Source organism: Electrophorus electricus, chromosome 21, assembly GCF_013358815.1.
Source record: "Electrophorus electricus isolate fEleEle1 chromosome 21, fEleEle1.pri, whole genome shotgun sequence".
NCBI classification, from domain to species: domain Eukaryota; kingdom Metazoa; phylum Chordata; class Actinopteri; order Gymnotiformes; family Gymnotidae; genus Electrophorus; species Electrophorus electricus.
This window is the reverse complement of record NC_049555.1, coordinates 10,531,336-10,556,000: the sequence shown is the minus strand read 5'-3', so window position 1 is coordinate 10,556,000 and position 24,665 is coordinate 10,531,336. Positions and strand designations below refer to the sequence as shown.

The 24,665-nt window shown below is 41.3% G+C and overlaps 2 protein-coding genes across 7 annotated transcripts in view; one reads left to right on the top strand and one right to left on the bottom strand.

Annotated features, from left to right (window-relative positions):
- The first annotated feature begins 1,629 nt into the window (after positions 1-1,629).
- Positions 1,630-8,353, top strand: anp32a (acidic (leucine-rich) nuclear phosphoprotein 32 family, member A). Its single transcript, XM_027001774.2, has 7 exons — positions 1,630-2,543; positions 4,709-4,858; positions 4,960-5,082; positions 5,720-5,915; positions 6,129-6,244; positions 6,426-6,480; positions 6,831-8,353. Exons 1-7 carry the CDS (start codon positions 2,490-2,492, stop codon positions 6,890-6,892), a joined length of 756 nt encoding a protein of 251 aa, XP_026857575.1. The 5' UTR covers positions 1,630-2,489; the 3' UTR covers positions 6,893-8,353.
- Positions 8,354-10,202: 1,849 nt separating this feature from the next.
- coro2ba (coronin, actin binding protein, 2Ba) overlaps positions 10,203-24,665 on the bottom strand; it is a 33,085-nt gene continuing 18,622 nt past the window's right edge. For 4 of the 6 annotated variants that reach the window (XM_027001772.2, XM_027001768.2, XM_027001770.2 and 1 more), the window contains exons 2-12: positions 23,157-23,357; positions 16,572-16,688; positions 15,537-15,686; positions 15,062-15,226; positions 14,263-14,400; positions 13,930-14,034; positions 13,548-13,644; positions 13,299-13,411; positions 12,067-12,157; positions 11,646-11,785; positions 10,203-11,367 (exon numbers count right to left, since the gene is read on the bottom strand). In XM_027001772.2, the coding sequence (XP_026857573.1) occupies positions 11,212-11,367; positions 11,646-11,785; positions 12,067-12,157; positions 13,299-13,411; positions 13,548-13,644; positions 13,930-14,034; positions 14,263-14,400; positions 15,062-15,226; positions 15,537-15,686; positions 16,572-16,688; positions 23,157-23,357 (1,473 nt within the window). In that variant the 3' untranslated portion in view covers positions 10,203-11,211. The remainder of the gene's footprint in view (positions 11,368-11,645; positions 11,786-12,066; positions 12,158-13,298; positions 13,412-13,547; positions 13,645-13,929; positions 14,035-14,262; positions 14,401-15,061; positions 15,227-15,536; positions 15,687-16,571; positions 16,689-23,156; positions 23,358-24,665) is intronic. The other 2 variants (XM_027001771.2, XM_027001773.2) reach the window with 1 other exon arrangement.

Here is a 24,665-nt window from a genome sequence, read left to right as displayed (position 1 = left end):
GAGAATGGGCTTAAAGCGTGATCTAACGGACTTTGAAAAGGGGATGGTCGTGGGTGCCAGGAGGGCGGGCCTAAGTATGACGAAGACGTTAGAGTTGCTGGGGTTTTCAAAGGCGGCAATCTCAAAGGTGTGTACATGCATCATATAGCACGTCTTTAATGTTATACATTAAATATTAAATGGATGTACAATTTCTAAGAAAATTAGGCTAATTAAAAATATCCTGAAAACATCAAATGTGAAACCTCATGTTTTACATTGCAGCGTGGGGTAGCACTTCTAAGTTATTGCGCTCGATGAATCGCTGTCATCGTTTATGGTGACACGTCATTAGGAAATCCTTTGCATCACTCAGCGCTTCTGCAGATGCAAATGTTGTGTAGGTGCTTCTGGAGTAAGAAGGCTTTTCAGTCAAAACTTTTTGCATTTGTAGGTCACACTTACAAATGTGTTTTTGTGATGCTTGATGACAAACGGGTCTTATATGACGTTTGCCGTATTTACAGTTAAGTCTCATCATCCCCGAGAAAAGGCAACAGTGCCGTATGTTTTGCACTTTTCACAACACAAGTTTATGTAACTTGTATATTTTGAGCAATGTCCAAATTTATTCTTGACGACAATGAGCAAATGACGAAACTAAAAGCGGTCAGTCGGCGGGGCACACAGGAGACAGACTCTCGCCTGCCACAAATCGTGCTGTGCGAAAACGTTCTAGCTCTGCGCACGCCGTGCACGCAGACTGCAAGCCACAGCTGATGCAGTGCTGCAAGCAAGGGCGCTCAGACAACGAGCGAGACACACCCAGAGGGAAAATGGGCTCCACTAATGCGCAAGTACTCGAAAGAGCTTGAGATTAGCCTGCTTGCGCGGGCTGGAATAAGTGGCCAGGTGGCGAGAGAAGACGACGTTTTTCTTTGCTTCAAGGGCCAAATGTCCCGGTGTGAACTGAATTCGAAAAAAACATGATAAAAACGACAGAGTCGCCAGTGAAATGCGCTCTTTCAACCAGCAACCCAGCCGGTGCATTTGTGAAAACAATCATGCGCCAAGCAGTTACTCTACCGTTTTTTCTAACGGGTAGCGGAGCGACACACAGAAATCAGCACAATTATAGGTAAAGTCTATTACTTTTTGCTCGTTTTAAGCGTCAATAAATGGTATTAGAATTATTTGAATGTGTTGTATTTTGCTATCAAGATGGCGCCGAGCACTTGTCAGGTGACCTTGTTTTTTGAGGGGGTTTTTTTTCTTCCCTTCTCCAACACTAACAATGGCCGATACGGAAGTAAACGTTGCCCCTAAAACGTTATTGGGCGGTTTGAACTTGGTGGCGATGAGCAGGAGCCCTTGGTTGGGGTGTGCTGTGTGGCAGTCGGCTGCGTGCGATGAGCTGTTTTTAAACAGGACGAAGGGCTGCACAATGGCACCAAGAGCACGCGCCAATGACAAAGAACAACATGGTGTAATAATCGGGTGCAGGAGGCCTCGCGCGCGGGCAGTCGTGCAAAGTTTTCTAGGTTATTTAAAATGTTGCACTGCAACGAGTGCATCCATCCCTGTGGACGCACTTGCGTTTTTACCTCGTTGATTTGTCCGCTTGTTAATTTACCCGGTTGATTTATTTCTTTATTTTTATTTTTATTTATTTTTACATTTTTTTTAAGTTTAATCACAACTTTAATACTTCGTTGAAATAATTACAGATTTTTAGTCTGGGATTAATCCCGTCCTGGTTTGTAACGTGTGACACTGTCGTAGCACTGAACAGAACAATGCTGGTGTTTTTTGTTTGTTTTGCCGCGTAATTCATTAGAATTGGTGCGAGATAGTAAAGTGGTGGTCATCGTTGCGCACAGCCTTGTGGATCGACTTTCAAAATGGAGAGGTCCATTTATCCTGACGATGTGATGTAGGCTATAACAGTATAAACACTGTTGTTGACTGTTGGAAATCAGTTGGTAACGTACGTATGGCAAGGTATCATATCGTAAATATCCCCGGCACAGAACAGACTTGAATGTGTCTTTAGTCAACATTACGATGCGATCATTCCGTTTATATTCAGATTCGTTTAGCTGTGCTGTCTCGGACCTCAGTGAGGCTGTATTACTTACACAGATATAACTACGTCTTCGTTTAGTTAGTCCCTGGCGCCTTCAACACTTTGGATGATTTTATCGCATAGATGTCACCCGTCACCCTAAAACAGACTCGCAGGATCAACCAAACCCTCCCTGTAACCCCACCCAGTTTCAGGTCTGGCGTTTATTGGTCGTCCGGCTTGCTCTAGGTCTTTTCGCTTTTTATCGGGTGTTTGCTATTGGCCCGTGGTGACGACAATCCCACACCCAACTCCCACCTCCTGAGGCATCAAGTTTGGCAGACTCGCAGCTCTAGTTTGTAAAGGGGCTATAGCTGAATGTGCAGCAAGACTCCAAGTCTAACTGCGCCCTTTGAGTAAATCCGTCATTTGAAAAACCCCCAAGATGGATATGAAGAAGAGAATTCACCTGGAGTTGCGTAACCGAACGCCGTCAGACGTAAGCTCATTTGTGATTACTGAGTGGGTATTTTTTAATATATAGGTAGAATATGTCCTATAGGTAAACGGACAGCGGTAGACGTGCACGCGTCAAGTTGATGTCTTGAATGAAAAGTTTGCGGTGACTTCGTTACGGAGCTACGGCTCTTATGTTCGGCTCGTTGGCTTTGCATATGGACTGTAAGTTTCCCAGTTTTGTTTGTTTCCTGAACTTTCCGAGGGGTTTGATCGATGCTCTTACGCGGAGCTATAACAGTAACGCGCATTATGTAGCCAGTGTATAAACAAGGGAAGCTCTATGAGAAGCCATATTTGTAACTTTGTAGCCCCGAACGCGCCCTTTTCCTTTGCATCCTTATGGGTGCGAAAGTGGCGTAAATTCAAACCTTTGCTTTTTCGTCTCAAAATCTACACCAATACTTGACCGTCCCTGTGGTCACCTGGCAAGTTGAGTAACTTGTGGGACAAATTTGAATTGCTGTGCAGACATTTGACTGACAGCGTATAACGACTCGATCAGTCAACTGATTTTCTGAAACCGTTGTAATTATTTTTGGGTGTCCTACAAGTCGACCAAAATCCTCAAATGAAACATTGTATAGGGTTTTTTATTTTATTTTTTTGGGGGGGGGGGGGGGGAATCTGTGTTTTTGTTGAATGCGCTTCGTCTTGTGTGTGATGTTGAGTGTATTAGCAACCACGCGAGTCAATTTTCGGTGGAGACCAGAATCGTGTCATCGCATATCTAGTTGCGTAAAGACGCCCAAACGCAATTAAAACTGCATTATGTCGACGACATCGATTGCAAAGATGTAAGGATCAAAGCACCACTCTTAATAACCTTCATAGCTTTGGTATAGTCTAGGCTGTAGGTGTTGTACGAAGTGTACGCTGCGTTCCACATTAGTCCGATGGAACATTACCAAAGTCCCTGCTAGTGTGACATTGCCCCTTCTTGTACATCCAAAACCAGCATTTCCTTCGCTTGTAAACGTTGTTGCACCACAATAACAATTTCCCCACCACGTCCGGGCTAAAACCAAGACGAATTGGATGTAGATCTTTTCGGACGCGTGTGTGCGTGTTATTTCCACGGGGCTGACTGTTTGTTCGTTGGCCGCAACTCGGAGCGGCGCTGCTCCAGTTCCCACATCTAGGACAAGCCGCCATTTTAACCAGCAACAAAGGCACACAGTAGAATCGAGTAATGTACCATCGCCATGACCTACGCGATCTTTGAACACGGTCTGTTGTCGATTAAAAGTCGGAACGATTCATATTTGCCGAAATTCTCTTTAATTGCGCGTCAGCAAAATCCGCACGCATATGGATCGGCTTCGTAGCATTAGGCGATCATGCGTTACCTGCCCCTCCTACTCCTGAATTCTTTGCTCCGTGTACGAATCCTCGTGTCTTAGGGCTTCCAGGACAATGTACCTCGATTTGAGTAATTCGTAACATGTCCCGTGTGCACCCCCTTTTTGCCTTTCTCCTTATTGCGCGTAATCGTTTATTTAAAACACAGCCGCTAGGAGCGAGTTCGCGCTGCTTGTTGCGGAGTCAGCCATTTTGTTGTGTGGGGAAACCGTAGTGGAGGGCGAATGATGTGTTGTGTGTTTTAGCAGCTACGTTGGATGTTCGGGCATAGTTTAAAAACCTGCTCATGGCTGCAGCCGGCATGCGGCACTGCCAGCAGCGAGCTCATTGCACCCAGGTCGTACAGCCTACGTATTCGATGTGTTATTTCCCCCTCCCGTGTTAACGCAAGTGTTCAGATTCACAGGTGCACAGAGCGAAGGCACGGGCTGCTCTGTTCATTTGCAATCGTTTCCTTAAGTCTCCGAACGATTAAAACATGTTGGGCTATTTAATGCGACCCAAGTTTGTAAAGAATTCAATGACGCTAGGTGAAGAGGTCATTAATCTTGTTAAAGGAAACATTCGCAGTCATCCGAGCAAGCTACACTCTGAGTCAAAAGCTGGTAAAGGCGGTGATGTGACTCAATTTTAAGCTTGCAATACGAACCAAAAGGCTAGTCTACACAACGCGCTCCTGGCTGGTTGGGAGTTGCGGTGAAGACTCGCACATATCCTGCCGGAGCTCAGTGGATCACATGGTTTTATCCCCGTACTCATTCCTCACGTCTTTTTTTTTTTTATTAGGTGAAAGAACTTGTACTCGACAACTGTCGGTCAAATGATGGCAAAATTGAGGGCCTCACAGAAGATTTTAAGGAACTGGAATTTTTAAGCACAATCAATGTAGGCCTAACATCAGTCGCCAACTTGCCCAAGCTCAACAAACTCAAAAAGGTATAAACATTTAAAAATATTTCTCTTCTGTATCTGCACACTTGTTGTTTTCTAAATATTTATTTAAATATTTTTAATTTGGGCATGCATTTTTACAATAGCTGGAGCTCAGCGATAACAGAATCTCAGGTGGTTTGGAAGTCCTGGCAGAGAAATGTCCTAACCTCACTCATCTAAACCTCAGCGGTAACAAAATCAAAGACCTCAGCACCATTGAACCCCTGGTGAGTTTACATGTGGAGGCATTACCCTGTCATGGAAACCAGCAATAGTACTCGGTGGCTTCAGAATCGGTGGTAATGGCAAAGTGATTCACAACCCTGATCTGTTTGCTACACCAAAATGATAGTTGACCTCTCCAAGACCTGCATGGTCCTGCGCACTCATCCCGTATGAAATTAGACTCAGGACCTGAATGAAAAGGCCATATGACAAGTCCCCTGTCTGGCATTAGGACTCTTCTGGTGGAAAAATGTCTTGATGGGGAAATTATCATTTGAAAGAACTTGGATGGATTTTCGAATCCACAGCATAACCAATTAAGTTTTTAAATATGAGAAATGTGAGAATATGAGAAGAATCTAAGTATTGTGTTGTAAAGAAAAGAGTGGTTTTTTTAATTGGGCAGAAAAATGCTCCAGAATAAGGTCTGGTGATTCACAGAAGTGTAAAGGTGAAGTGTATTAAAGTCGTGCAGTTTAATCAGTGTTACGCTATTTTTGAGACAAGCCATTTGACATTATTTTAATTCTTTACATGGAGTGTAATAAAGGTACATTTTGTATACAGGTGTTGTATTTGAATAGATGTTGGTCTCCCTGATCTTTTGGTTATGGTATCGCTTGTTTTGTGCTTCAACAGAAAAAATTGGAAAGCCTAAAAAGTTTAGATTTGTTCAACTGTGAGGTGACAAACCTGAATGACTACAGAGAAAACGTCTTTAAGTTGCTGCCTCAGTTGACGTATCTTGATGGCTATGACAAAGAGGATAAAGAGGCACCTGACTCTGATGCAGAAGCCTACGTCGGGCTGGATGATGATGATGATGAAGATGATGGTACTGATTTGATCATTTTATTTCACAGCATTGTTCAATGTCTCAAACATCTGTCAGTATATGAGACTGAGGTTATGAAATGCATCTATATACACATTGAGAGAAGGTACTTTTGCCAGTTTGATTTTTTTTTTTTTTTTTATAGCAGGTTTACGTGAATTACAGCTGTCACTGATCCTTTATGATGGATGAATGTTTGTTTTTTGTCCACAGAAGTAGAAGAGGAGGAGGGTGATGAAGATGCAGCTCCAGAAGATGAAGATGAAGAAGGTGAAGATGAGGATGAGGAGGAAGGAGAAGAGGAAGAGGAAGAAGACATCAGTGGAGAGGTTAATATTGCATACAGATGTACAACTCTTCATAAACCAAACATGGGGAATTTTGTGAATGCGTGATGGCATAATAGCGTCATCGGTTATGTTAAATGATCTAAAGGGAAAAGCAATGAAATTAATAAATGAAGTGGAATACGGAGGATTTTTTCAGACAGAACATTTCTTCCCAACCTAGGAGGAGGAGGAAGAAGACTTAAATGATGGGGAAGTTGAGGAGGAGGAGGACTATGGTAAGTTGAGCTGAAATGAGCTGATTTTTGAGGAGATGGGTTTAGCCTTCACTGAGAATGAATTGAGGCTGTGAGGACAACCAGAATTCAGCATAAGGATCTAGACAGGCTCGAGACTTAAGTGCTGAAAGCCTTTGGTAGTTAAACTAGCATATTTCCTCTTATGGGGTAATGTAAGATTCCAGGTGAGTAACTCTAACTCTAGTGTACTGTAGTAAATTAAGGTTTCCAGATTGGCAGGCTGCATCAGACGGGTCCTGCTTACACATACGTATGTGTGTAAAATGTATATAAAAAATGTCCTTTTATACAAGGAACTAATGGAAGCTTTTTGCTCTTGTTTGCTCCAGAGGAGGAGCGGGGTCAGAAGAGGAAAAGGGAGTGGGATGAAGGAGAGGAAGATGATGACTGAATATGCACTCTTGGGTCACCTTTGTGATCTGACTGTTTTAACCCTCCATTTCTATGTCCTAAAGTCCTTCTGCAGTGGTATGGGGGGAATGTGAATGGCAGGGGTGGGTTAGTACACAGAAAAGGACACAGTTTAAAATTTAGGGTTGTTGTTTTTTTTTGTTTGTTTGTTTGTTTTCAGGTTTGTTTTGTTTTTAATGGAATTAACCCCTTCACTTTATCCAAAACCTCTACAGATGGCTGGCAACACAGTAGTGGAAATTTCCTATTGTCAAAAAAATGATTTTGCTCTTTGTAATTTTTAGTTTCTATTTACTGTTGATGCCTAAATGCTTACACAGATTGCTGGGTATGACTTATGTATTTAAAAGACAAAAAAATACCAAAAACCTTTTAAAATGGCATGTCTGGCTCTATTTTAAAGTTGACTACTGGATTTAAAGAGCGAGCGTTTTCTTACCCACTTTTTTATCACGTCTTTTATTTGTGTACATTGCGTCTCTTTTTATTATTGTCGTCCTCATCATGTGACGTGCCGTTTAGACAGGGGGAGATGTCGGAACATCTGGTTGAACATGCACAGTGCAACCTCACAATGTGACTTTTATTTTTTAATGTTTAGGCTGAATGTCTGCCCTTGTCAAATGATTCCAAAACCTTCTCCTTCTTGCGTGGATAGTTCAGAGGTTTCGTGTTCTTTGTAAATAATGACCAAATATATTTTTTTCTATTCCCTTTGATAATGGCAGACATTTTCACAATTAATCTCAGTTGTAACCTTTAACTGTAATAAAATAAATGAAAACAAGCAGCTGCAACATAATTTTGGTAATCAGTGATCAAACAGAATGTATTGATCTCATGTTCACAGTGAGACGACCTCTAAGCATGTGATTTTTATCCATACAGGTAATTAGTTACCCCATTTATTTGATGTATGAATATAAGTGTATATGGTTTCACCACTGAGTTTTAGAGTTTTCATCGAAATCAGTCTCTCATTGAAATTGTAATTGTAAGCTCAGGGAAAGGAAATTAGCTTGTATTTTTTTGTGATATTTTTTTTTTTTTTTAATTTTCTTTTTCCTTTTGTCTGGATATTTTTGTAAATATTCAGAGACTATCAAAATTATTTAAACTGAAGGCATTCTGAGCTGTATTTGGTGGTTCTAAATTATACATTTTTGTTTTTACTATTAAAATGAAAACATTTAGATGTGACTGAGAGAGAATTCAGCATTCTTGTTGAAACTGGCCTATTTTTAGGTGCCTTTGAGACAGTATGCGTGAAGGATTCCCAACTTGTCTGAACGCGGGACTGTTGCATGTTTTTCTCCTGGGTGGAGTCCTTTCAATGTCCACGTGTCCTCCAAGATGAGGTTGCACGCAACCATCCTGATATTACGTGGTGTGTGACCCTTTGTCATCTCCCCCACCCCCCATTAAATTGTGTCAAATGTGAGGCTAGTATCTTGCACTTAATAAGAGGGTGTTTGACAAAATGATGTTGGTATAATTATTTGAGTAATTCTGCCATTCTTTGGAGGCATAGATGCATTGAAGTGTTAAAACTGGTTGATACGGATGTCACCTAGTGGAGAGACTAGGTACATCAAGTCTGCAAATCATTTCCCGTCTCTGTTCCATCTATGAATAGAACGCTTGCTGTGGTGTCACTCAAAGATTACTTTCTAGACTTTTCAGTCAGTCTGCATCTCTGGGTGTTGTCACATTTGTATTTCATATTCAGTCTAAGCTTCAAGAAGACCTAATCCCACATCTCAAAGATAGATCATTGAGACCTGAAGACAAATCATTTTATATATAGATGGAAGCTCAAGGTCTTCTGTTTCTAATTAACAGCAAGAATGTCACATACACCCAGTCTACAGGAGTTGGCCATTCTGTTTTCTGAGTATTGAGGTGGTCCAGGGGCTTGAAGCTATGGATGTGGTAACAGTTAACAGATTATTAGATGAAGTGAACAGCTCAGTCACACACTTGACACATTGTTCAGTGAGCAGGCCCATCAGAAATATATTTGTTTTTATACTGGTTCAACCAGTGGCTAGCCATGTTGGCAAATAGTTTGCTTGAGGATGGGTCTTGTAACAGTCCTGAAGTTTTGCTGATAATGTCAAAGATAACAGGAACGTCCGCGGCCTGTTTTGTACATAACCCTTATTTACGTGAACGGTAAACAGATCAGAAATCCCGATTTTTTATTTTTTTTTTTTTTTTCTTATAGTTCACATGGAGAAAAAAAAATCAAATACGGCATTGTATAAACATAAAATGCGATGAATAAAGACAGTTAATTCTTCTCTCAATTTTAGGACATTTTTCACAATATACTGCAGTTTATTACCCAGATATGAGAGGGTCTGAAAGGTACATTGGTATGCATGACTCCTTCATAAAATAATATAAAGATCTCAAAGTTGCCCTGGTTAAAAATATGTATATTAATCATTTACACTGTTAGTGAATAGGTCCAGTTTTAGTACAAGTGAATTGGGAATTGTAAGGCTGTGTGTTCAAGCAATCTTAAAAACAGTGCCACACTTGCTTCAGTTTACTTCCTCTAAAGTAAAAATGTATCAATGATTCTATCATCTTTTTTTTCTGGAAACAGTCTCACTTTTCTTTGCATCAAACAGGTTCAAAATAAGAGATGATGTAGTTTGTAATTCAGGTGCACTGGGCACTTTATAAATATACAAGGGAATCAATAAAATGGTTTTCTTGCTGAACATTATCTGATTTTGGTGCAGCATGGGGGGAAAATGGCCTTTTCTCATCCTCTTGAACTTGCTGGTTTCTGTTCTATGCACCCTTAGCAAACTGAATGACACCTAAGCACAAGAATTCCACCTACCAGTCTGAATTAAACTCTGCCTTCCTCTTATTACTACTTCTGTCATTGCTGGGTTTCATTAAGGGACTGTACCGTTCATGCTTTTCATAGTAGGTGGCTTGTGTTCATTTGCATAAGAAAGCAATCACTTCATGAAGGTCAGGACTTGGGTAATTAACATGATGCGGGCTGTATTCTGAGTTTGGGTTATTGTGTAATGTAGTCTGCATAAACTGCATAGCCTGCAATGACAAACATGCATGAACTTCTAATCAAAAACTAATTTAGATGTGCAATTTTGAGAGATGCAGTTCATGGGTCAGTTCCTCTTTATCTTGTCTCAATAGCACATGGGGAAGTAGATTCCAAGTTTTCTAAATAAACTCAGCACTCAGAATCAGATGAGACGTTTGTCAGCCTATGTGGGATTTCATGTCCCTACCGAACAACAATGTACTAGCAACACTGACCACCCACTTTATTAGAAACCTTTGTTACGAACAACACAGCGTTAACACTGAGGGGTGTATTAAGCACAGCAAATATCCAACAACAGTCCTGTGGTAAAGCTGACTGTTAGTGAAGGGCTAGAGGATGGCTTATGCAAATTGCACTTGAAGATTACGGGATATAATTCCACAGCTGCAGGTGGTTTCTAAGAGTGTTTCTAATAAAGAGGCCGCTGAGTGCGCATATGTATACACACACTTATTGTGCCTTTAAAATGTTATGGCAAAAATGATGACACGTCTATTTGGCTGATTAGCTCTTGATCTCTGTCACTACATCCATGGTTGTAAAGGAGAGCATTAATTATTCAGAAAGACTAATGGGGGATAACTATGTAACAAAATAAATTATTAGGGTTATGAATTCTTAATGAGGAAATGCCAAAACTGGCAGTTACACAGTCGATGGCTTGTACTAAATAATGTGTAGAAGCCATTCTAATCTAATGTAGGTCTGAAAACCAACACCTTTACAAGAAAGAAGAAACAGGAGAAAGAGAGCACGATTCAGAAGGCATTTGTGAAAATGAGAAAATGCAATTAACAGAGAATGTATAAAGAGCAGGAGGAGAAACACAAGCCCTTTGCAGGTATTTTACAGAATGTCATGTCCCTTTCAACTACTTTCCCTCTGCAAATGTACTGGTATATGCACGAGCCTTAGGTGGACCCCCTAGCACCAAGTGCATGGCAGTCAGCACGGGCTACAGGTGCTCAGAGGTTTGAGGGAGAGGGCAGCGGATCAATGGCCCATGTTAGTCCCTCGCTGACACAGCAGCAAAGACATTGGCCGTTGGGGTCAGGGAGGGTCACCTGTCCTAGTGGGAACAAACACTTGGCCTTGTGGGACCGCGGCGACAGATACTGGGGAGCTTCAGCAGTGCCGGCCTCCGGTGCCAGTTACTTTACAAGCAAAAAACACAAAAAAACAAAAAGCGTCAGCTGGGATACGGGTCACAGGCTGCCGGCGCTGTTGCTGTTGCTGTTGCTGGGACTGTTTCGCAGGTTATTGAGCTCCAGCTCCAGCTGTCGGATTCGAACATCCTTCTGAGCCAGCTCGTCTTTCAGCCGCCTCAGCTCGTCCTGCTGCCTAAAGAACATCCGCAAGAGCTGCAGAGGGGAGAACAGGGTAATTTCTCTCTCTCTCTCTCTCTCTCTCTCTCTCTCTCTCACACTCACGCACACACACACACACACACACAGCTGTCTACATTAAAAATCTGAATAAAAGAAAGAAGAAAAAAAAAACGTAGAACTATGCTGCACAGCCATAACCCACACAGGGCTACTTTACATCACACACACTCCCACATTCTGCGGTTAAATCGGCTCTTCATTACGGAACAGCACCCAGCCCTGTTAATTCCCTGCTTGAGAACGGCAGGCACCTCATTCTCGGTGCGGGGAGGCACATTTTCCAGTAGATCGATGCCGTTAACCACCACGCTCTTCTTCTCCTTCACCGGGGCTTTGAAGACCAGCTTGCTGGGTCTGCTGTAGCCCTCTTTCAGAGACGTGAGTACCGGACCTGTGGCCACATATACACAACAAGTTTCTGCTCACACTTCGACTCGCTAGGCCTAGTCATTTCAGAGTTGGTTCAAAGCGCACGTTTGTCAATATCCTGCACTACTTATATAATGAAAAGAAAGATGATAATTTAAAAATTAAATAAGGTGCCCTGTGTTTTTTAAACACTGAAAAAATGAGAGTCAATCTAAAAGGACATACTAATTGCTTCTGCTACCTGGAAGTCATGGTGGGTGAACTTGGGCGTTCTGCAACTGTAATCGAGCACAAGTATTTTACCTCGGTCAGTACCACTGAGCCACTCGTCAGCGGAGAGAGCTGGCTCTGTTCCTGGAGTCATGGGGTAGATGTCCTCCTGGTACGTCTCTGACTGCAAACAGCACACACTCACTCTAAACATGCCCTCACTGTCACATGCGGATTGGTACACCTCGCCTGCATAAGTTCTCAGGCCTAATATTAAGGCAAAAAGCACAATGTGAGAATGATTCTCTTTTTTAAATGGGATAATTTTTTTTACAGTGCTACACAGTACAATCACTAGTGATGAACATCTAGTGTACTATTTGTGTAAGTTCCATTTTACACACAAACAATCTAAGAGAGACTTCAACAAAAGAGATATTTTGGTGTATGATTTTACCTCTGGCGTAGTGTAGATGATAGTTCAGCACAGCGGGGTGGGGATCTATTTGCTACTGAAGCATTTTGGTAACAAGACAGGCTACCACTCCCTGATGAATGTGTGTGTGTGTGTGTGTGTGTGTGTGTGTGTGTGCGTGCTGAGCATTACCCTAACATTAGCTTTTCTGCATGTAAAGAGTGAGACCAGCCCTATGAGTCTGTGTAATTACATAGCTATCACTTGTTCTGCTGCACTAATAAAGAAAACAGGCAAAACCATCACACTTCTTAGATAAGGCCTGTAACTCTGTGAGGTGTCAGGCTATTATACCCACACATTTAGAGGAGTAGGGAGATTTATTCTGTTAAGCAGAGCCTATGTTTAAAAATAAAGCAGATGTGGGCCCCAGTTATTCAGCTTTGAATCGCAGCTGTGCTCTGTGTGGTCCAAGGGCCCAGGTAACCCAGTTGAATGCATTTTCATTGAGACAGAGAGGCTGCATGGTCCTCTTAACCTATTACAACTCAGTCCTTCATCATGGCCATGTGGCTAAATCCATGAGGTTAGCTGACCTGCAGATCACTAACATATACCAACAAGCTGCATATCTATCAGAGGAGGTTTGTGTGTTATCTCACATCCTCTTATACTGGTACCACCTGTTGTTGTATGATAGGAGGAAACCTACTTGACAATTAGCCAACATATAAGAGGGAAAACAGAACTTCCGCAAAAGAATGAAAATGCTTAACAATCCCACACATATTTCCACATTTTCCCCCCAAACATTGTGTAGAAAATATAAATAAGTTGCTTTCCTAAATGGCGGCAGGGGCTGCCGGTGCTAACGTGTGGTTCAACTCCTGGTTTTTGGACTTTTGCTCACCCTCCTTGGCACGATCATGGAGATGGGCTCAATCAGTCCCTTCAGGGTCACCAGCTTATAGAACCTAAACACTTCACACGCTCCCACATCCAAGCCCAGTTTTGGCATTACACCTAACAGACAAAACAGGAACACTTGTAAAACTCAAGGTGTAATAGTTTTTTTTTGGTTTTTTTTATGTTGGCTTGTGCTGTTGCTGTCTGTCTGGTGTTTGATGGACCATTGCAAACCCAAACAATCTGAGCTTACCGAGTCCTTTCTGGGGTGTAGGGGATCTGAACTCCATGAGATACTGCAGGTAAGGCTTCTCCGTGGTTACCTCATAGTAGCGGATGTTGCCGTCACCCTGACAACACCCCCAAATGTTATTCAGCTCAGATCATTAGTATGCAAGAACTTCCATATGTAAATGAAGGTCAAAATCAAATAAAAGCTCCCAAACACACTGCATGCATGCAATCTTTCAGCTCAGAGATAAATACCTGATCCATACCTCCATAATGCACTGAGTGATACAACATGCATAAGTTGCATCATAGTTACACTTTAACAGAGCCTTGTAATTTGACATTGATGGATTTCTGCACATATTTGTGTGTGTGTGTGTGTGTGTGTGTGTGGTACTGCTTACCTTGCCTGCCAGATAGAGCATATGTGTGTCTGCATCGTAGAACGGGAAGAGCAGCCCCGACAGGCCATCTATTTCTTCCTCTATGAGTGGTATGGACAGATCCTCCTGAGGGTCAGAGATACACTGAGCTCTGCAGGCATTGTGAATACAAGCCACAATGACCTCCAGTGGAGTGAGAACGTTAGAATCAGGGACTCCCTATATTTATAACCCATCCGGCCATGTCCATTGACTCAGCCCGTTCTGAAGTTAAGGAATTTAATGGACAGACACACACACACACACACACACACACACAGAGTATACACAAACCCTGCTTGTAAAGTGTCCCACCTGGTCCCACAGTGCAATCTGCCGTGTGTTCCAGCGGGACACCCCTGTTGTTAGGAGGCGCTTCATGTTACCCAGGAACACCACACGGTTCACCTTGTGATTCTTACAGTTCGCCTCCTGCCCAGAGAAAACAACACGCTCCCCAGAGAATGAAGGGAAACAGAAAAGTTCACATCCTTCCGCATCTCAGTATTACCTATGTACTGGATCGACACTATTTGTGTACACAAATTAGCAAACTAAAGAAATCATTTTGAGAATTCTGTTTAAGAAAGGGAAGTATATTATTACAAAATCTTATATGAATGAAAACACTAGAATGCATAATGTAAACAGTTAACATCTTGCAATTAGAATTGTCAATTTCCTCTTGATTTAATCGCAAGTGCCTGCTAGTTAGCCCACAGTAGGATTTATATTCATAATCAGACAATAATCTGTGGCTTATCTCAAGAAGCATTCCAAAGCAAAAATGCTCTATGTGAGAAAACTAAATTATTAAAAGTTTCAGGTGACCTTTGGTAAAATGTTACAGGCAGGTCAGGTTTGAGGTATTGATTTGCAAAGCTCTTTGTAGAGGCTGAAGTCCAGTGTCTAGTCCGAATGCAGAGGTTTGACAGAGTATAGGCTGGAGTGCCACTCTGGGTGTGTTCCGTTAACGAGCCATGTGCCTAAAGCTTTGACGACTGCTGTGCAACGACACTCAGCTCAGGAGCAGAAGCCACACCTCCGCTGAGGTGGGATCTTCAGGTGTGTGGGTGTGGGTGTGTGTGTGTGTTACAGTGGCTGAGGGTCTCACTTGTAACACATTTCCAGAGCGAGGTTCGATGACACGCAGCTTCTTGTCCTTACAGCTGGTGGTGAGCAGGCTTCCCTCAGTATTAAAGGACATGCAGAGAATCACATCTGTGTGACAGTCGATCATCTTCACTGGCTCGCCGATCTCCAGGTTCCAGATCAAGATCTACAGCACAAATCCAAGACTGGCATCCTCTTTCACATATACAAACCTCCAGGGCTGAGAAACAGCCACAAATTATGCCTTAGTGAGTATCATCAATTAAAGTAAGTTAAATTACAATGTTAGAGACAAAAAAAAAACAATATACTTTTACATTTAAAGAACACAAAAGACATTTCAGGATGTCAAAAGATTTAAATCAGTTAAACACATATGGACTCCACTTTGCAAGCAAACAAGTAAACAAAGAATGAATACAGTTGTTTGGCAAAAAAAAGCTATGTTCTACATAGTGTGGGAATGCTCATATTACCTTGTAGTCATATCCAGCGCTGAACAGGATGCCGTTGCTAGTGGGATGCCATTCTATAAGCCCCACTCTCCTGCTGTGCCCATACAACTCCAGCACGGCTTCAGTCATATTCCTTCTTAAGCCACTGTCTGGGATCTCCCATATACGCACCTGAGAAGCATGTACACACGCATGCACGCACGCACGCACACACACACACACACACACACACAAAAAGAGTAGGGATAACAACAGAGATTAGAATTTAGAGATTCTGGATAATTCCATGAATACTCTTGATGTTCATGCTTGTTGAAGTATTGTGAATGGAAGTATTATAAAATAAGTACTGTTAATTTATGCAATCAATTGATAGATCAATCAAATGCTGCTTACATATTTTTTAGTCTATGGGACTCATTATTCTTCTAGTGAACAGGATTACATCAGCACAGTAACAAATAATCTATGTTGGCTAATGCACTGGGATTTGAAAGGATTACAGTGGTAATAGGGAGATCTTTCATCAGAGCTACTGGCTGAAAATAACTCAATAATACTTGTACAGTCACTTAATAACATCAGAGATTATTTCGATTATAAAGTAATATAAATCAGAGACAGATTACGCGCAAACTCTGACATCACTGAGTAAAGATTATGATTTCTGAATGACCCCTTAGACCCCAAGAACTTACTGGTGAGCCCAGACTCTCATTCCTTAATCTTTCAACTATGTACCATTTATATTAGTTTCTGTATAGTTACTGAACATTAAACCACATTTACTAAACATCTTAAGAAAAAACTAAAAAACAAAACATAGGACTGGAATCTAAAAGGTTTAATATTTTGATTTATCTGTTGGTTTATGTCCTTTTCTAATTTATTCCTAAACATGTAAAGGACTGTACGTTTTTAAAATTATGTTAATTATACACAGCATACTCACAAATATATGCCTTTTGGTTATTTAAAATAATTTAGGTGACCTTGAATTACATGAGTATTACTGAATAAATAGATTTTTATTGTCATGGCTATAATTTTACTCACAGAAGAGTCTTCAGAACAGGAGGCTATTATGTTTTCATGAAAAGGGTTCCATTTGATGTCCAGCACGTTGCCTTGGTGACCACAGACCTTTGGATGGTGAGGGTCGATGCGGCCTGACTGTGGAAGAAAAACAGTCACAAACACATGTTATCATTTACATGTGACCTATCACCTGTTCTCTCTCTGTCTCTCTCCCTTTCATAATACCTCCTCTAATAAACCAATTAGAGTTGCTTTCAAGCCAAACACGATATTTAAACTGAGAGACATCTGCTTATATTCTGTGTGGTCATTGCACTTTGATACAAGTGAACAGGAGGCACCTCTGCTCTTCTGTAATGCACCAAACCATCCACCATGTGGCGCTGCTTCACAGCAGTCGGAACTACTGAACCGCGTGAGAAGGAAGTGATGTTGAAGTGATGACCTCCTTATAAGGTCCTCTGGGATTTGTAGTTTAGACTGTGCATGAGCGAACAGTCATGGTGGCTGTTACCTGGACATCCCGTAGGGCTTTAACTCAGCTATCAGACTGGCATAGGGCTAGACTCCCTTTATGCTACTGGTCAGAGAAAGATGTTACAAAGTAAAATATAATAACATCTACATTAAAGTGCAGGTACTGTGCTCTTGATGTAGGTAACCTCTTCTCTGATTCTTCAGGGGGAAAAAGAAAAGAAAACATAGTCTGCTACAAATGTAAACAGTTCTCATACCACCGCTGTTGTCCCATATTCACCCGACGCAAAGAAGAAAATCATACCAGTAATATTTCGTTTCATCACGATAATTTAAAATTGGCGCAGGTATTGCCCAAGGGCACTTTAAATTGAGAGACATCCACCAAGTAATAAGTAATAAGATCAAAATTTCTACTGATTTCCCAGGGGTGCAGACAAATGAATAATAGACTAGAAATAGACTAGACTAGAAAATGTCAAAGTTTCTTAGGCTCACAATATTTAATATGTTATAATATGTTGCAACTTATCTGATTGTTATTATTCCAAATAACTGAATAAAACAAATTCAAAATTCAACATAAAATGGCTATAAATTATACAAAAATATTTCCTCTAAATGGCATTTTTGAGAGTTTCAACTTGTGTACTGGTTGGATCTTTTGTCCTGTATTATAAGACAAAAGATCCTCAGATCATCTTAACCACACCAGTACCAATCAATTTGGTATCAGTTTAACAATGCTCACACACTAAACGACACATTGGCTGACTGACTGTGAACAAACCAAAGAGCACAGCGCAATGAAAGTATACATACACATCCAGACAGTGAGGAGATGGATGTGGGTGGGTGGAGTGAAGGAGAACAGGATGGCTGGGGGACAGGCAGCTGTGAGACTCTGCGATTTCCTCTGAGAGACGCAGGGCAGGGACGCAGGGCCAAGGCGACGTGCACCCAGCGTCTACCCGGGGCTCGGTCCTTTTTGTGCTATATAGATGTATTTCTATATAACCCTTTTCCATATTACTCGGTCACTTTATTTTATATTTTGAGTTCTCTGTCATTAAGAGCTCATTTAAAATCCATTAGGCATTTTTGCATTGCAACATGTAAACTCTATAGCTACTGACCGAGGTGGCATAAGAACACACCATAGCATAACCTGCAAAAATGTGGATCTTCCAAGTCTATACTGAAATGATACTATAAAAGTTTAATAATAATAATAATAATAATAATAATAATAATAATAATAATTATTATTATTATTATATACATATAATTATATATATAATTATATAATGATTTTATATATATATATATATATATATATATATATATATATATATATATATATATATAATATCGATAAGCTTAAAAAGCTTAATAATAATATAAATGATACAAGCATGTGCAGAATTCATTAAGTATCTTGTATGACTATATCAAATAAACAGTAAAGAACTGGAACACATTCTGAACACACGCTAGGGGTTAAACATAGTCAGAGTTGTAACCAGAACTGTATTATGACCTCTGATTGCTTATTGATTGCCTTGTCAGATGAAACTTCCATCAATTTCTACTGTTTCCATAAAGTTATCTCCCTGTGCTGAAGTCTTTGAACATACGCATGTCTGCAGTAGAGACTGATTAAAGTCAGAGAGACAGAGGCAAAGAAAACCAAAGAGGGGTAAACAGATAGACAGAGAGAAGCAAGGAAGAGAGAGAGAGAGAGAGAGAGAGAGAGAGAGAGAGAGAGAGAAGCAAGGCAGAGAACAATAGAAAGAGAGAGAGAGAGAGAGAAGCAAGGGAGAGAACAATAGAGAGAGAGAGAGAGAGAGAGAGAGAGAGAGAGAGAGAGAGAGAGAAGCAAGGCAGAGAACAATAGAAAGAGAGAGAGAGAGAGAGAGAAAGGAAGAGAGATGGCACAGATGTGTTGGCTGCACATCATCTTATCCTGTGCTGACTCCTTCAGGTGCACACCAAACACACACTTCATCCCTACTGTCTGGGGGCTTCCAGTAGTGCACACATACACACACACACACACAGATTTGAATACTAATGAATTCAGTCATCACCCATTATTGTGGGTGTTACAAAAGACCACCAGGAAAACCTCTGTGATTATTGTAATCATAGTGTCACTAAAAGAGTCTAGACTTCTAGTTCAGGAGCATTGCCGGCTTCACTGAATTCCATAGCTTTTTAAACCAAAGCTATCTTTTAAAATGAAGGCGTCCTAACCAAACTGACTACAAAGAGGGAAATCAAATGTGAATTTAATGCCATAACCAACAGTTACAGTAGATAGCTTACAAGCAGAGTTTACAAATATTATATTAAGTGCTTATTCAGTTATATGGTCAATGTGTATCATTTCAACACACTCGTTTTGAAACATTTGTACAATGGATCTTAATGTTGACACGAAATGTTGAATACGAAGGTTTTATATTTTAGGTTTTTTTTAGGTTTATAATATCTGTAGTAAATATGAAGGCCAAACCTGGTGCATGTTCATATCAGGATGTAGGTGATTCCAGACTACTGTTAAGAGTCATGTGCCCACAGACTCTGGAGATTCTGTGTGACATAGCTAACATGACAACAGCTAAAATCTAAATGCCCACTGCTTTAAAATCACTCCACTGTACTAAATACCTACTAGTGTAGACAATCAAGAGTTTTATTATATGTGTGCAGTGACACTGTTTCTTTCAGTGAGGGCTCACTGGTCCCAGTCTTTAGAGACATAACACAATATCTACTCTAAAACGGGCTGTACAAATAAATCAAGCTAGAAACTGAACTGATGTGAATTGAATCAAACTTGTGGCAATATCATATAAATATTATATACCCTCACCATCCACTTGGTGCAATCTATACACAATTTATATTGGTGTACACTTGCATACTGTGTTTCAGTTGTTGGCAAACAATACATCAGGTGTCAACAACAGTCGCTGTTCTTAGAAAGGGCATGTTTCTAACCAATAAATGTCTCTGATAAAGGAGGATGATGAGGGAATATTGTGATTTATAGCTCACTGTAATGAGATTATTATATTCTGAATGGTGACATTGTCCAGCAAGTGGTTCACTTTCACACTGGTTTGATAATTAGTACTAGAGCACCACGCCGAACACAAAGGGAGCCAGACAGGCATGTCCATGAAGCAAGGCGTTCTCAGAGGCAGCGCAGACTTGCAAGCAGGAAGCAAGCAGGAGGCTGGAAAGTGTGTGTCACACTCCCTGCTAATTAACACTCCGCTTCATTCCTCGTCGGCGGAGCAGGCGGGGTGCGAGCCAGAGCGTGAGCCACGCTGGGGTGGAGGTTCAGCCGCCGTGGGCCTGGTCATAAACTCCCTTGTCCCCCAGGGGAGCCATTAGAGTGAACGGAGCAGGGGGACAGGAGCTGAGTATCATGGGCACGCCCCCGTGGGCATCTGGGGCAAAATGGCACGTCAGGCGTGGTGGAAAATGTTTGAGGCTGCTTTTTTAGCACCTGGATGTGGTCTGGACTGCCTGGTAGACTCCTGTCAGCATTTCCAGATGGCCTTTGCTCATGCCAAGAGACAGAGAGAGAGAGAGAGAGAGAGAGAGAGAGAGTGCACTTGTATTTGCGTCATATGGGCACAAGACTCTTTACAAGGCAATTACTTTTTATCTTCATCTTCAAGATTTTGTCCTAATTTTACTCCATCTTCCAGTGGATTATCCATGAGATTTGTGAGTGTGTGTGTATGTGTGCCAAGCAGGTCAAGGAGAATATAAGAATTGGCCATATGAAGCTTCCATCCCATAATTTAAGTCCTTCTGTCACACACAGCACCCAGCAGTCTGCAGTTCAGAAGCTGTATTAATCTCTTGAGTCTGTTTCTCTTGGAGATAATCTGCCATCACTGATTCCAGAACAGATGCAAGCAGACTCGCTTTCCCTCTGATAAATGTCTTAGAAACCTTTGAGTTATTAAGTCTCAAATCTGCAAGCAGCATGTTAAAATGCTCCTGCCTTAAAGACATGCCAGATATTTTCATGGTTTTCTGAAATGAAATAGAGTCCTTAGGATCTAATTTGGAGTATAATATACCAAATGCATCTCATTTTCCAGGTGCAGAAATATAGACTTAATCCAGAAGAGAACAAAAACCTCTTATGGAAATGCTTTTGTCAAGGCCTGATATAATAATTCACATGCATATTTTTAAAATTTCATATATTGATGCAATTCCAAAAAAAACATAGTGAAAGTAAAAGGTTAAAATTTAACCTTGTGCAAAATAAAATCAAATTACATTTGTTTCCTGTGTTGATTTACAATTAAGAGAAACCACATACTAAATTTGTTATATGTAGTTTGGCTACAATGTCACCACAAAACCACACCCACAGTGGCAATGTAAAAAAACAGCAAAAAAGGCCATCATATGCTGCTCAGTATTCATGGTGTGTTAACTCTGCAGAGGGCCTGCAGTATCTCAGAGATAGAGAGGGGCACAGACACTGAGGTCGGACGAGACAGTAAGGGATCAGTCCCATCTCCCAGTGAGTCCAGGAAAACCCAGGCGGAAATCCAAGTAGGTGTGGTCAGTCTGCCCTCCACGCTGTCCTGTAGTCGGCAGGGCCTTGGCGCCACGAGCTCATCAAAGGCTTGTGAGTGCTTCCCCACTGTGCTGTACGTTTGAGCAGGGCACTCGCAGCACTAACCATTAAACATGCCATGCACAGCTACACCGAGTCCCTCAGAAATGCCTGACTGGACACAAGGTGCCGCGGAGGAAAGAGCGCGACTGGCTTAAAGGGGATCCCACTGCTTCCTGTAAGTTACCCACAGCCGTCAACATCACCAACCCGTGTCTCCGCCTCTCCTGATGGTTCTAGAAATTTGTATGCATAGTCTCTATTTATCTTATACTCATTTAGCCTATGAGAGCCTATTAGAGTCTATGGGAGCCTACGGAAGCCCATGGGAGCTCCAGAAATAAAACATATAACTGACATTGATAATTAACATATTATCATACCCCTCCCCAAGTCACATAGTAAATCTGTATAAAGAAACAACAAAAGGAAACATCGAATCTGTGAAGGTCTCTGAAGTTCTGTAACTGGAGCAATGTGTTTTCTCCTATCAAATTAGAGAGATCAAAAGAGCAGGAGAGGATCGATCCTCTGCACGCTGTTTGTGCTGCTGGCCTGCATCACGGAATCGACAGTGTCAGAAGACCAAAAGGCTTCATCCAATTTGCTCTGTTACAAAGGCAGATTAGTGTAATACGTCTGTGCTCTTTGCTCTGTGCTGGGGGTTTGCTTTGCCTCCACTCTGGACCGAAGACTGAGCTGCCAGGGACACTAAAACCCTGGAGCTGGAGAGGCTGAGTAGTACTGGCCCAGAGTTTTGGGACAGTTGTAAGCTGACGTGTTATCTCAGCATGGATGGAAAATTCAGTAAATAAGTGGTTTCAGATGACATGCTTGAATGATATTCACGATAAATAATGACATGACACTGAAATTCGTACAAGAATTTTTACAAGGAGTTTCTTTACAGTTTCTTTTTCTGTGCTGTCTGATATCCAGGCCATAAAGTGTCCCTGATTTGAGTGGAAGAGGAGACATTTCTGTTCCAAAACAGTGAGCCTCCAGATCACTTTATTGAATGAACCCCCCCCCCCCCACACACACACACACACATACACACACTCACACACATACACACATACACACACACACATAGACACACTCACACACACTCACACACACATACACACACACACACATAGACACACTCACACACATACATACACACACACACACACACACACACACGCACACACACACACACACACTCACACACATACACATACACAGAACAGCCTCCCGACTCATGTCAATCTCACAGATGCTTGACTGTTACCTGGGGCCTCCCATCCTGTATAATAAATCCCACACCACTTATACTAGGCTACAATATCTTATGCTGTTGTTCTCTGTGTCTGCAGCTTACTGCCATCTAATTCCCTCCTTTGTTCATCTCTCGCTTTCCCCCATGTGCTGAAGACAAACGGCCCAGGGGTCACCGGTGTGCCACGGCTGGTAGCTGCGGTTACCTGAGTGACTGGGATAACAACGAAGGAGCCTCCTCCAGCGCTCTCCGTCACTATGGCGAGGAACTTGCTGTTGACAGCACAGAAGTGGTTGTCATGGACGTTCTTTGTGATGGGCACGCCTTCGAAGCAGTGCTCCCGGTTGGCTACCTTGCCGTAGACATTTCGAAACTTGGAGCTTCGGTAGGTCGGGCGCCATGACATCTGCAGGAAACACACAGGGAAGAGGAGTTTAGACGAGACCGTAGCAGCACTCAGAAATGGCCCAGGGCATCACACACACCACGAGTAAGGGGGAGCGCTACTGACTTTCAATGCTGGACCCTTTCACTTGCTAAATTTGGTCTGGGACCCATTGTGTATGTTTTCTTAAATCATTTTAAAAATAATCATTTAAAAAATCCTAAATTATGTAAAATGCATTGAAATAATAATGATCCGTGGTTGTGCATCTCATTGAGCCCATTGACTGGAAACTTTATTCCTCTACTCTCACACTAATTTATGTCAAGTCATTATTAAATCCAAGTGCACATGCATTTGCAATGAATGTTTTAGCTCTGAAATTGCATAAAAAAGAAACATTTAATTCTTGCTGTGCAAGTGTTTGGTATTGTGCATGCAGCCCTTACTTTGTTATTGAGTCACATACTAAAGGTTTTCCAATGAAAGAAGTAAAAGAGATGCAGAAATTTCAAAATATTGCTAACAGAAATATTTGCCAAGAATTTGACTACAAGCAGTACTTTACCCATGAATCTGACTGTCAGCACTACTTTAATCATGAATCTGTACTTTATCCATGATTAAAGCAATACTGTAATCATGAATCTGACTACAAGCAGTAATTTAATCATAAATCTGGCTGCGAGCAGTAGTTTAACCAGGAATCCGACCAAGAACAGTACTTTAATCACTAATCTGTACTTTAACTGTGAATGTGACTACAAGCAGTACTTTAACCATGAATCTGTACTTTAACCATGAATCTGTGAGCAGTATTTTAATCATGCTGAATAGGTGTGTGGGGAAAGTGAATAAAACCACTTTAAAAATGAATGTGCTTTCAGCAATTAGTAGACAAGCTAATCTAAACACTTAAGTTCTTGAAATCATAATAGCTGAAAACCACAGGATCTCCTTATTAAGAAGGCTTTGAGTGGAAAATGTGGAAATCCATTAGGGAAAACATGGAATTCCTTTAGGTAAAATGTGGAATTCCTTTAGGAAGTTTTAATTCATCATTTAGGACATAGCACAGTTATCATTGCTGAGACGTTTTCATCCATAAAAGGTAAATATGAATCATGCCATGTCTCTGCTCTATATCATGTTAATGTTTTCGGATATTCCAATTAAAAACACAAAAGAACAAATAAGTTATTTTTTCCATATTATTGGGGAAAAAATTGCTAATGAATGCTATTTATGTCCAACAGGCAAAATCTAAACCGGTAATTGAATGCAAATACAATCCTTACAATAACACAGACTACGTGTCAGCCTTTGGAG

Bases quoted from the DNA above. Each gene is read 5' to 3' on its own strand.
- anp32a (XM_027001774.2), top strand. From the start codon at position 2,490: ATGGATATGAAGAAGAGAATTCACCTGGAGTTGCGTAACCGAACGCCG. The intron at 5,083-5,719 runs GTGAGTTTACAT...GTGCTTCAACAG, and splicing joins TCAGCACCATTGAACCCCTG to AAAAAATTGGAAAGCCTAAA. The intron at 6,245-6,425 runs GTTAATATTGCA...TTCCCAACCTAG, and splicing joins AAGAAGACATCAGTGGAGAG to GAGGAGGAGGAAGAAGACTT.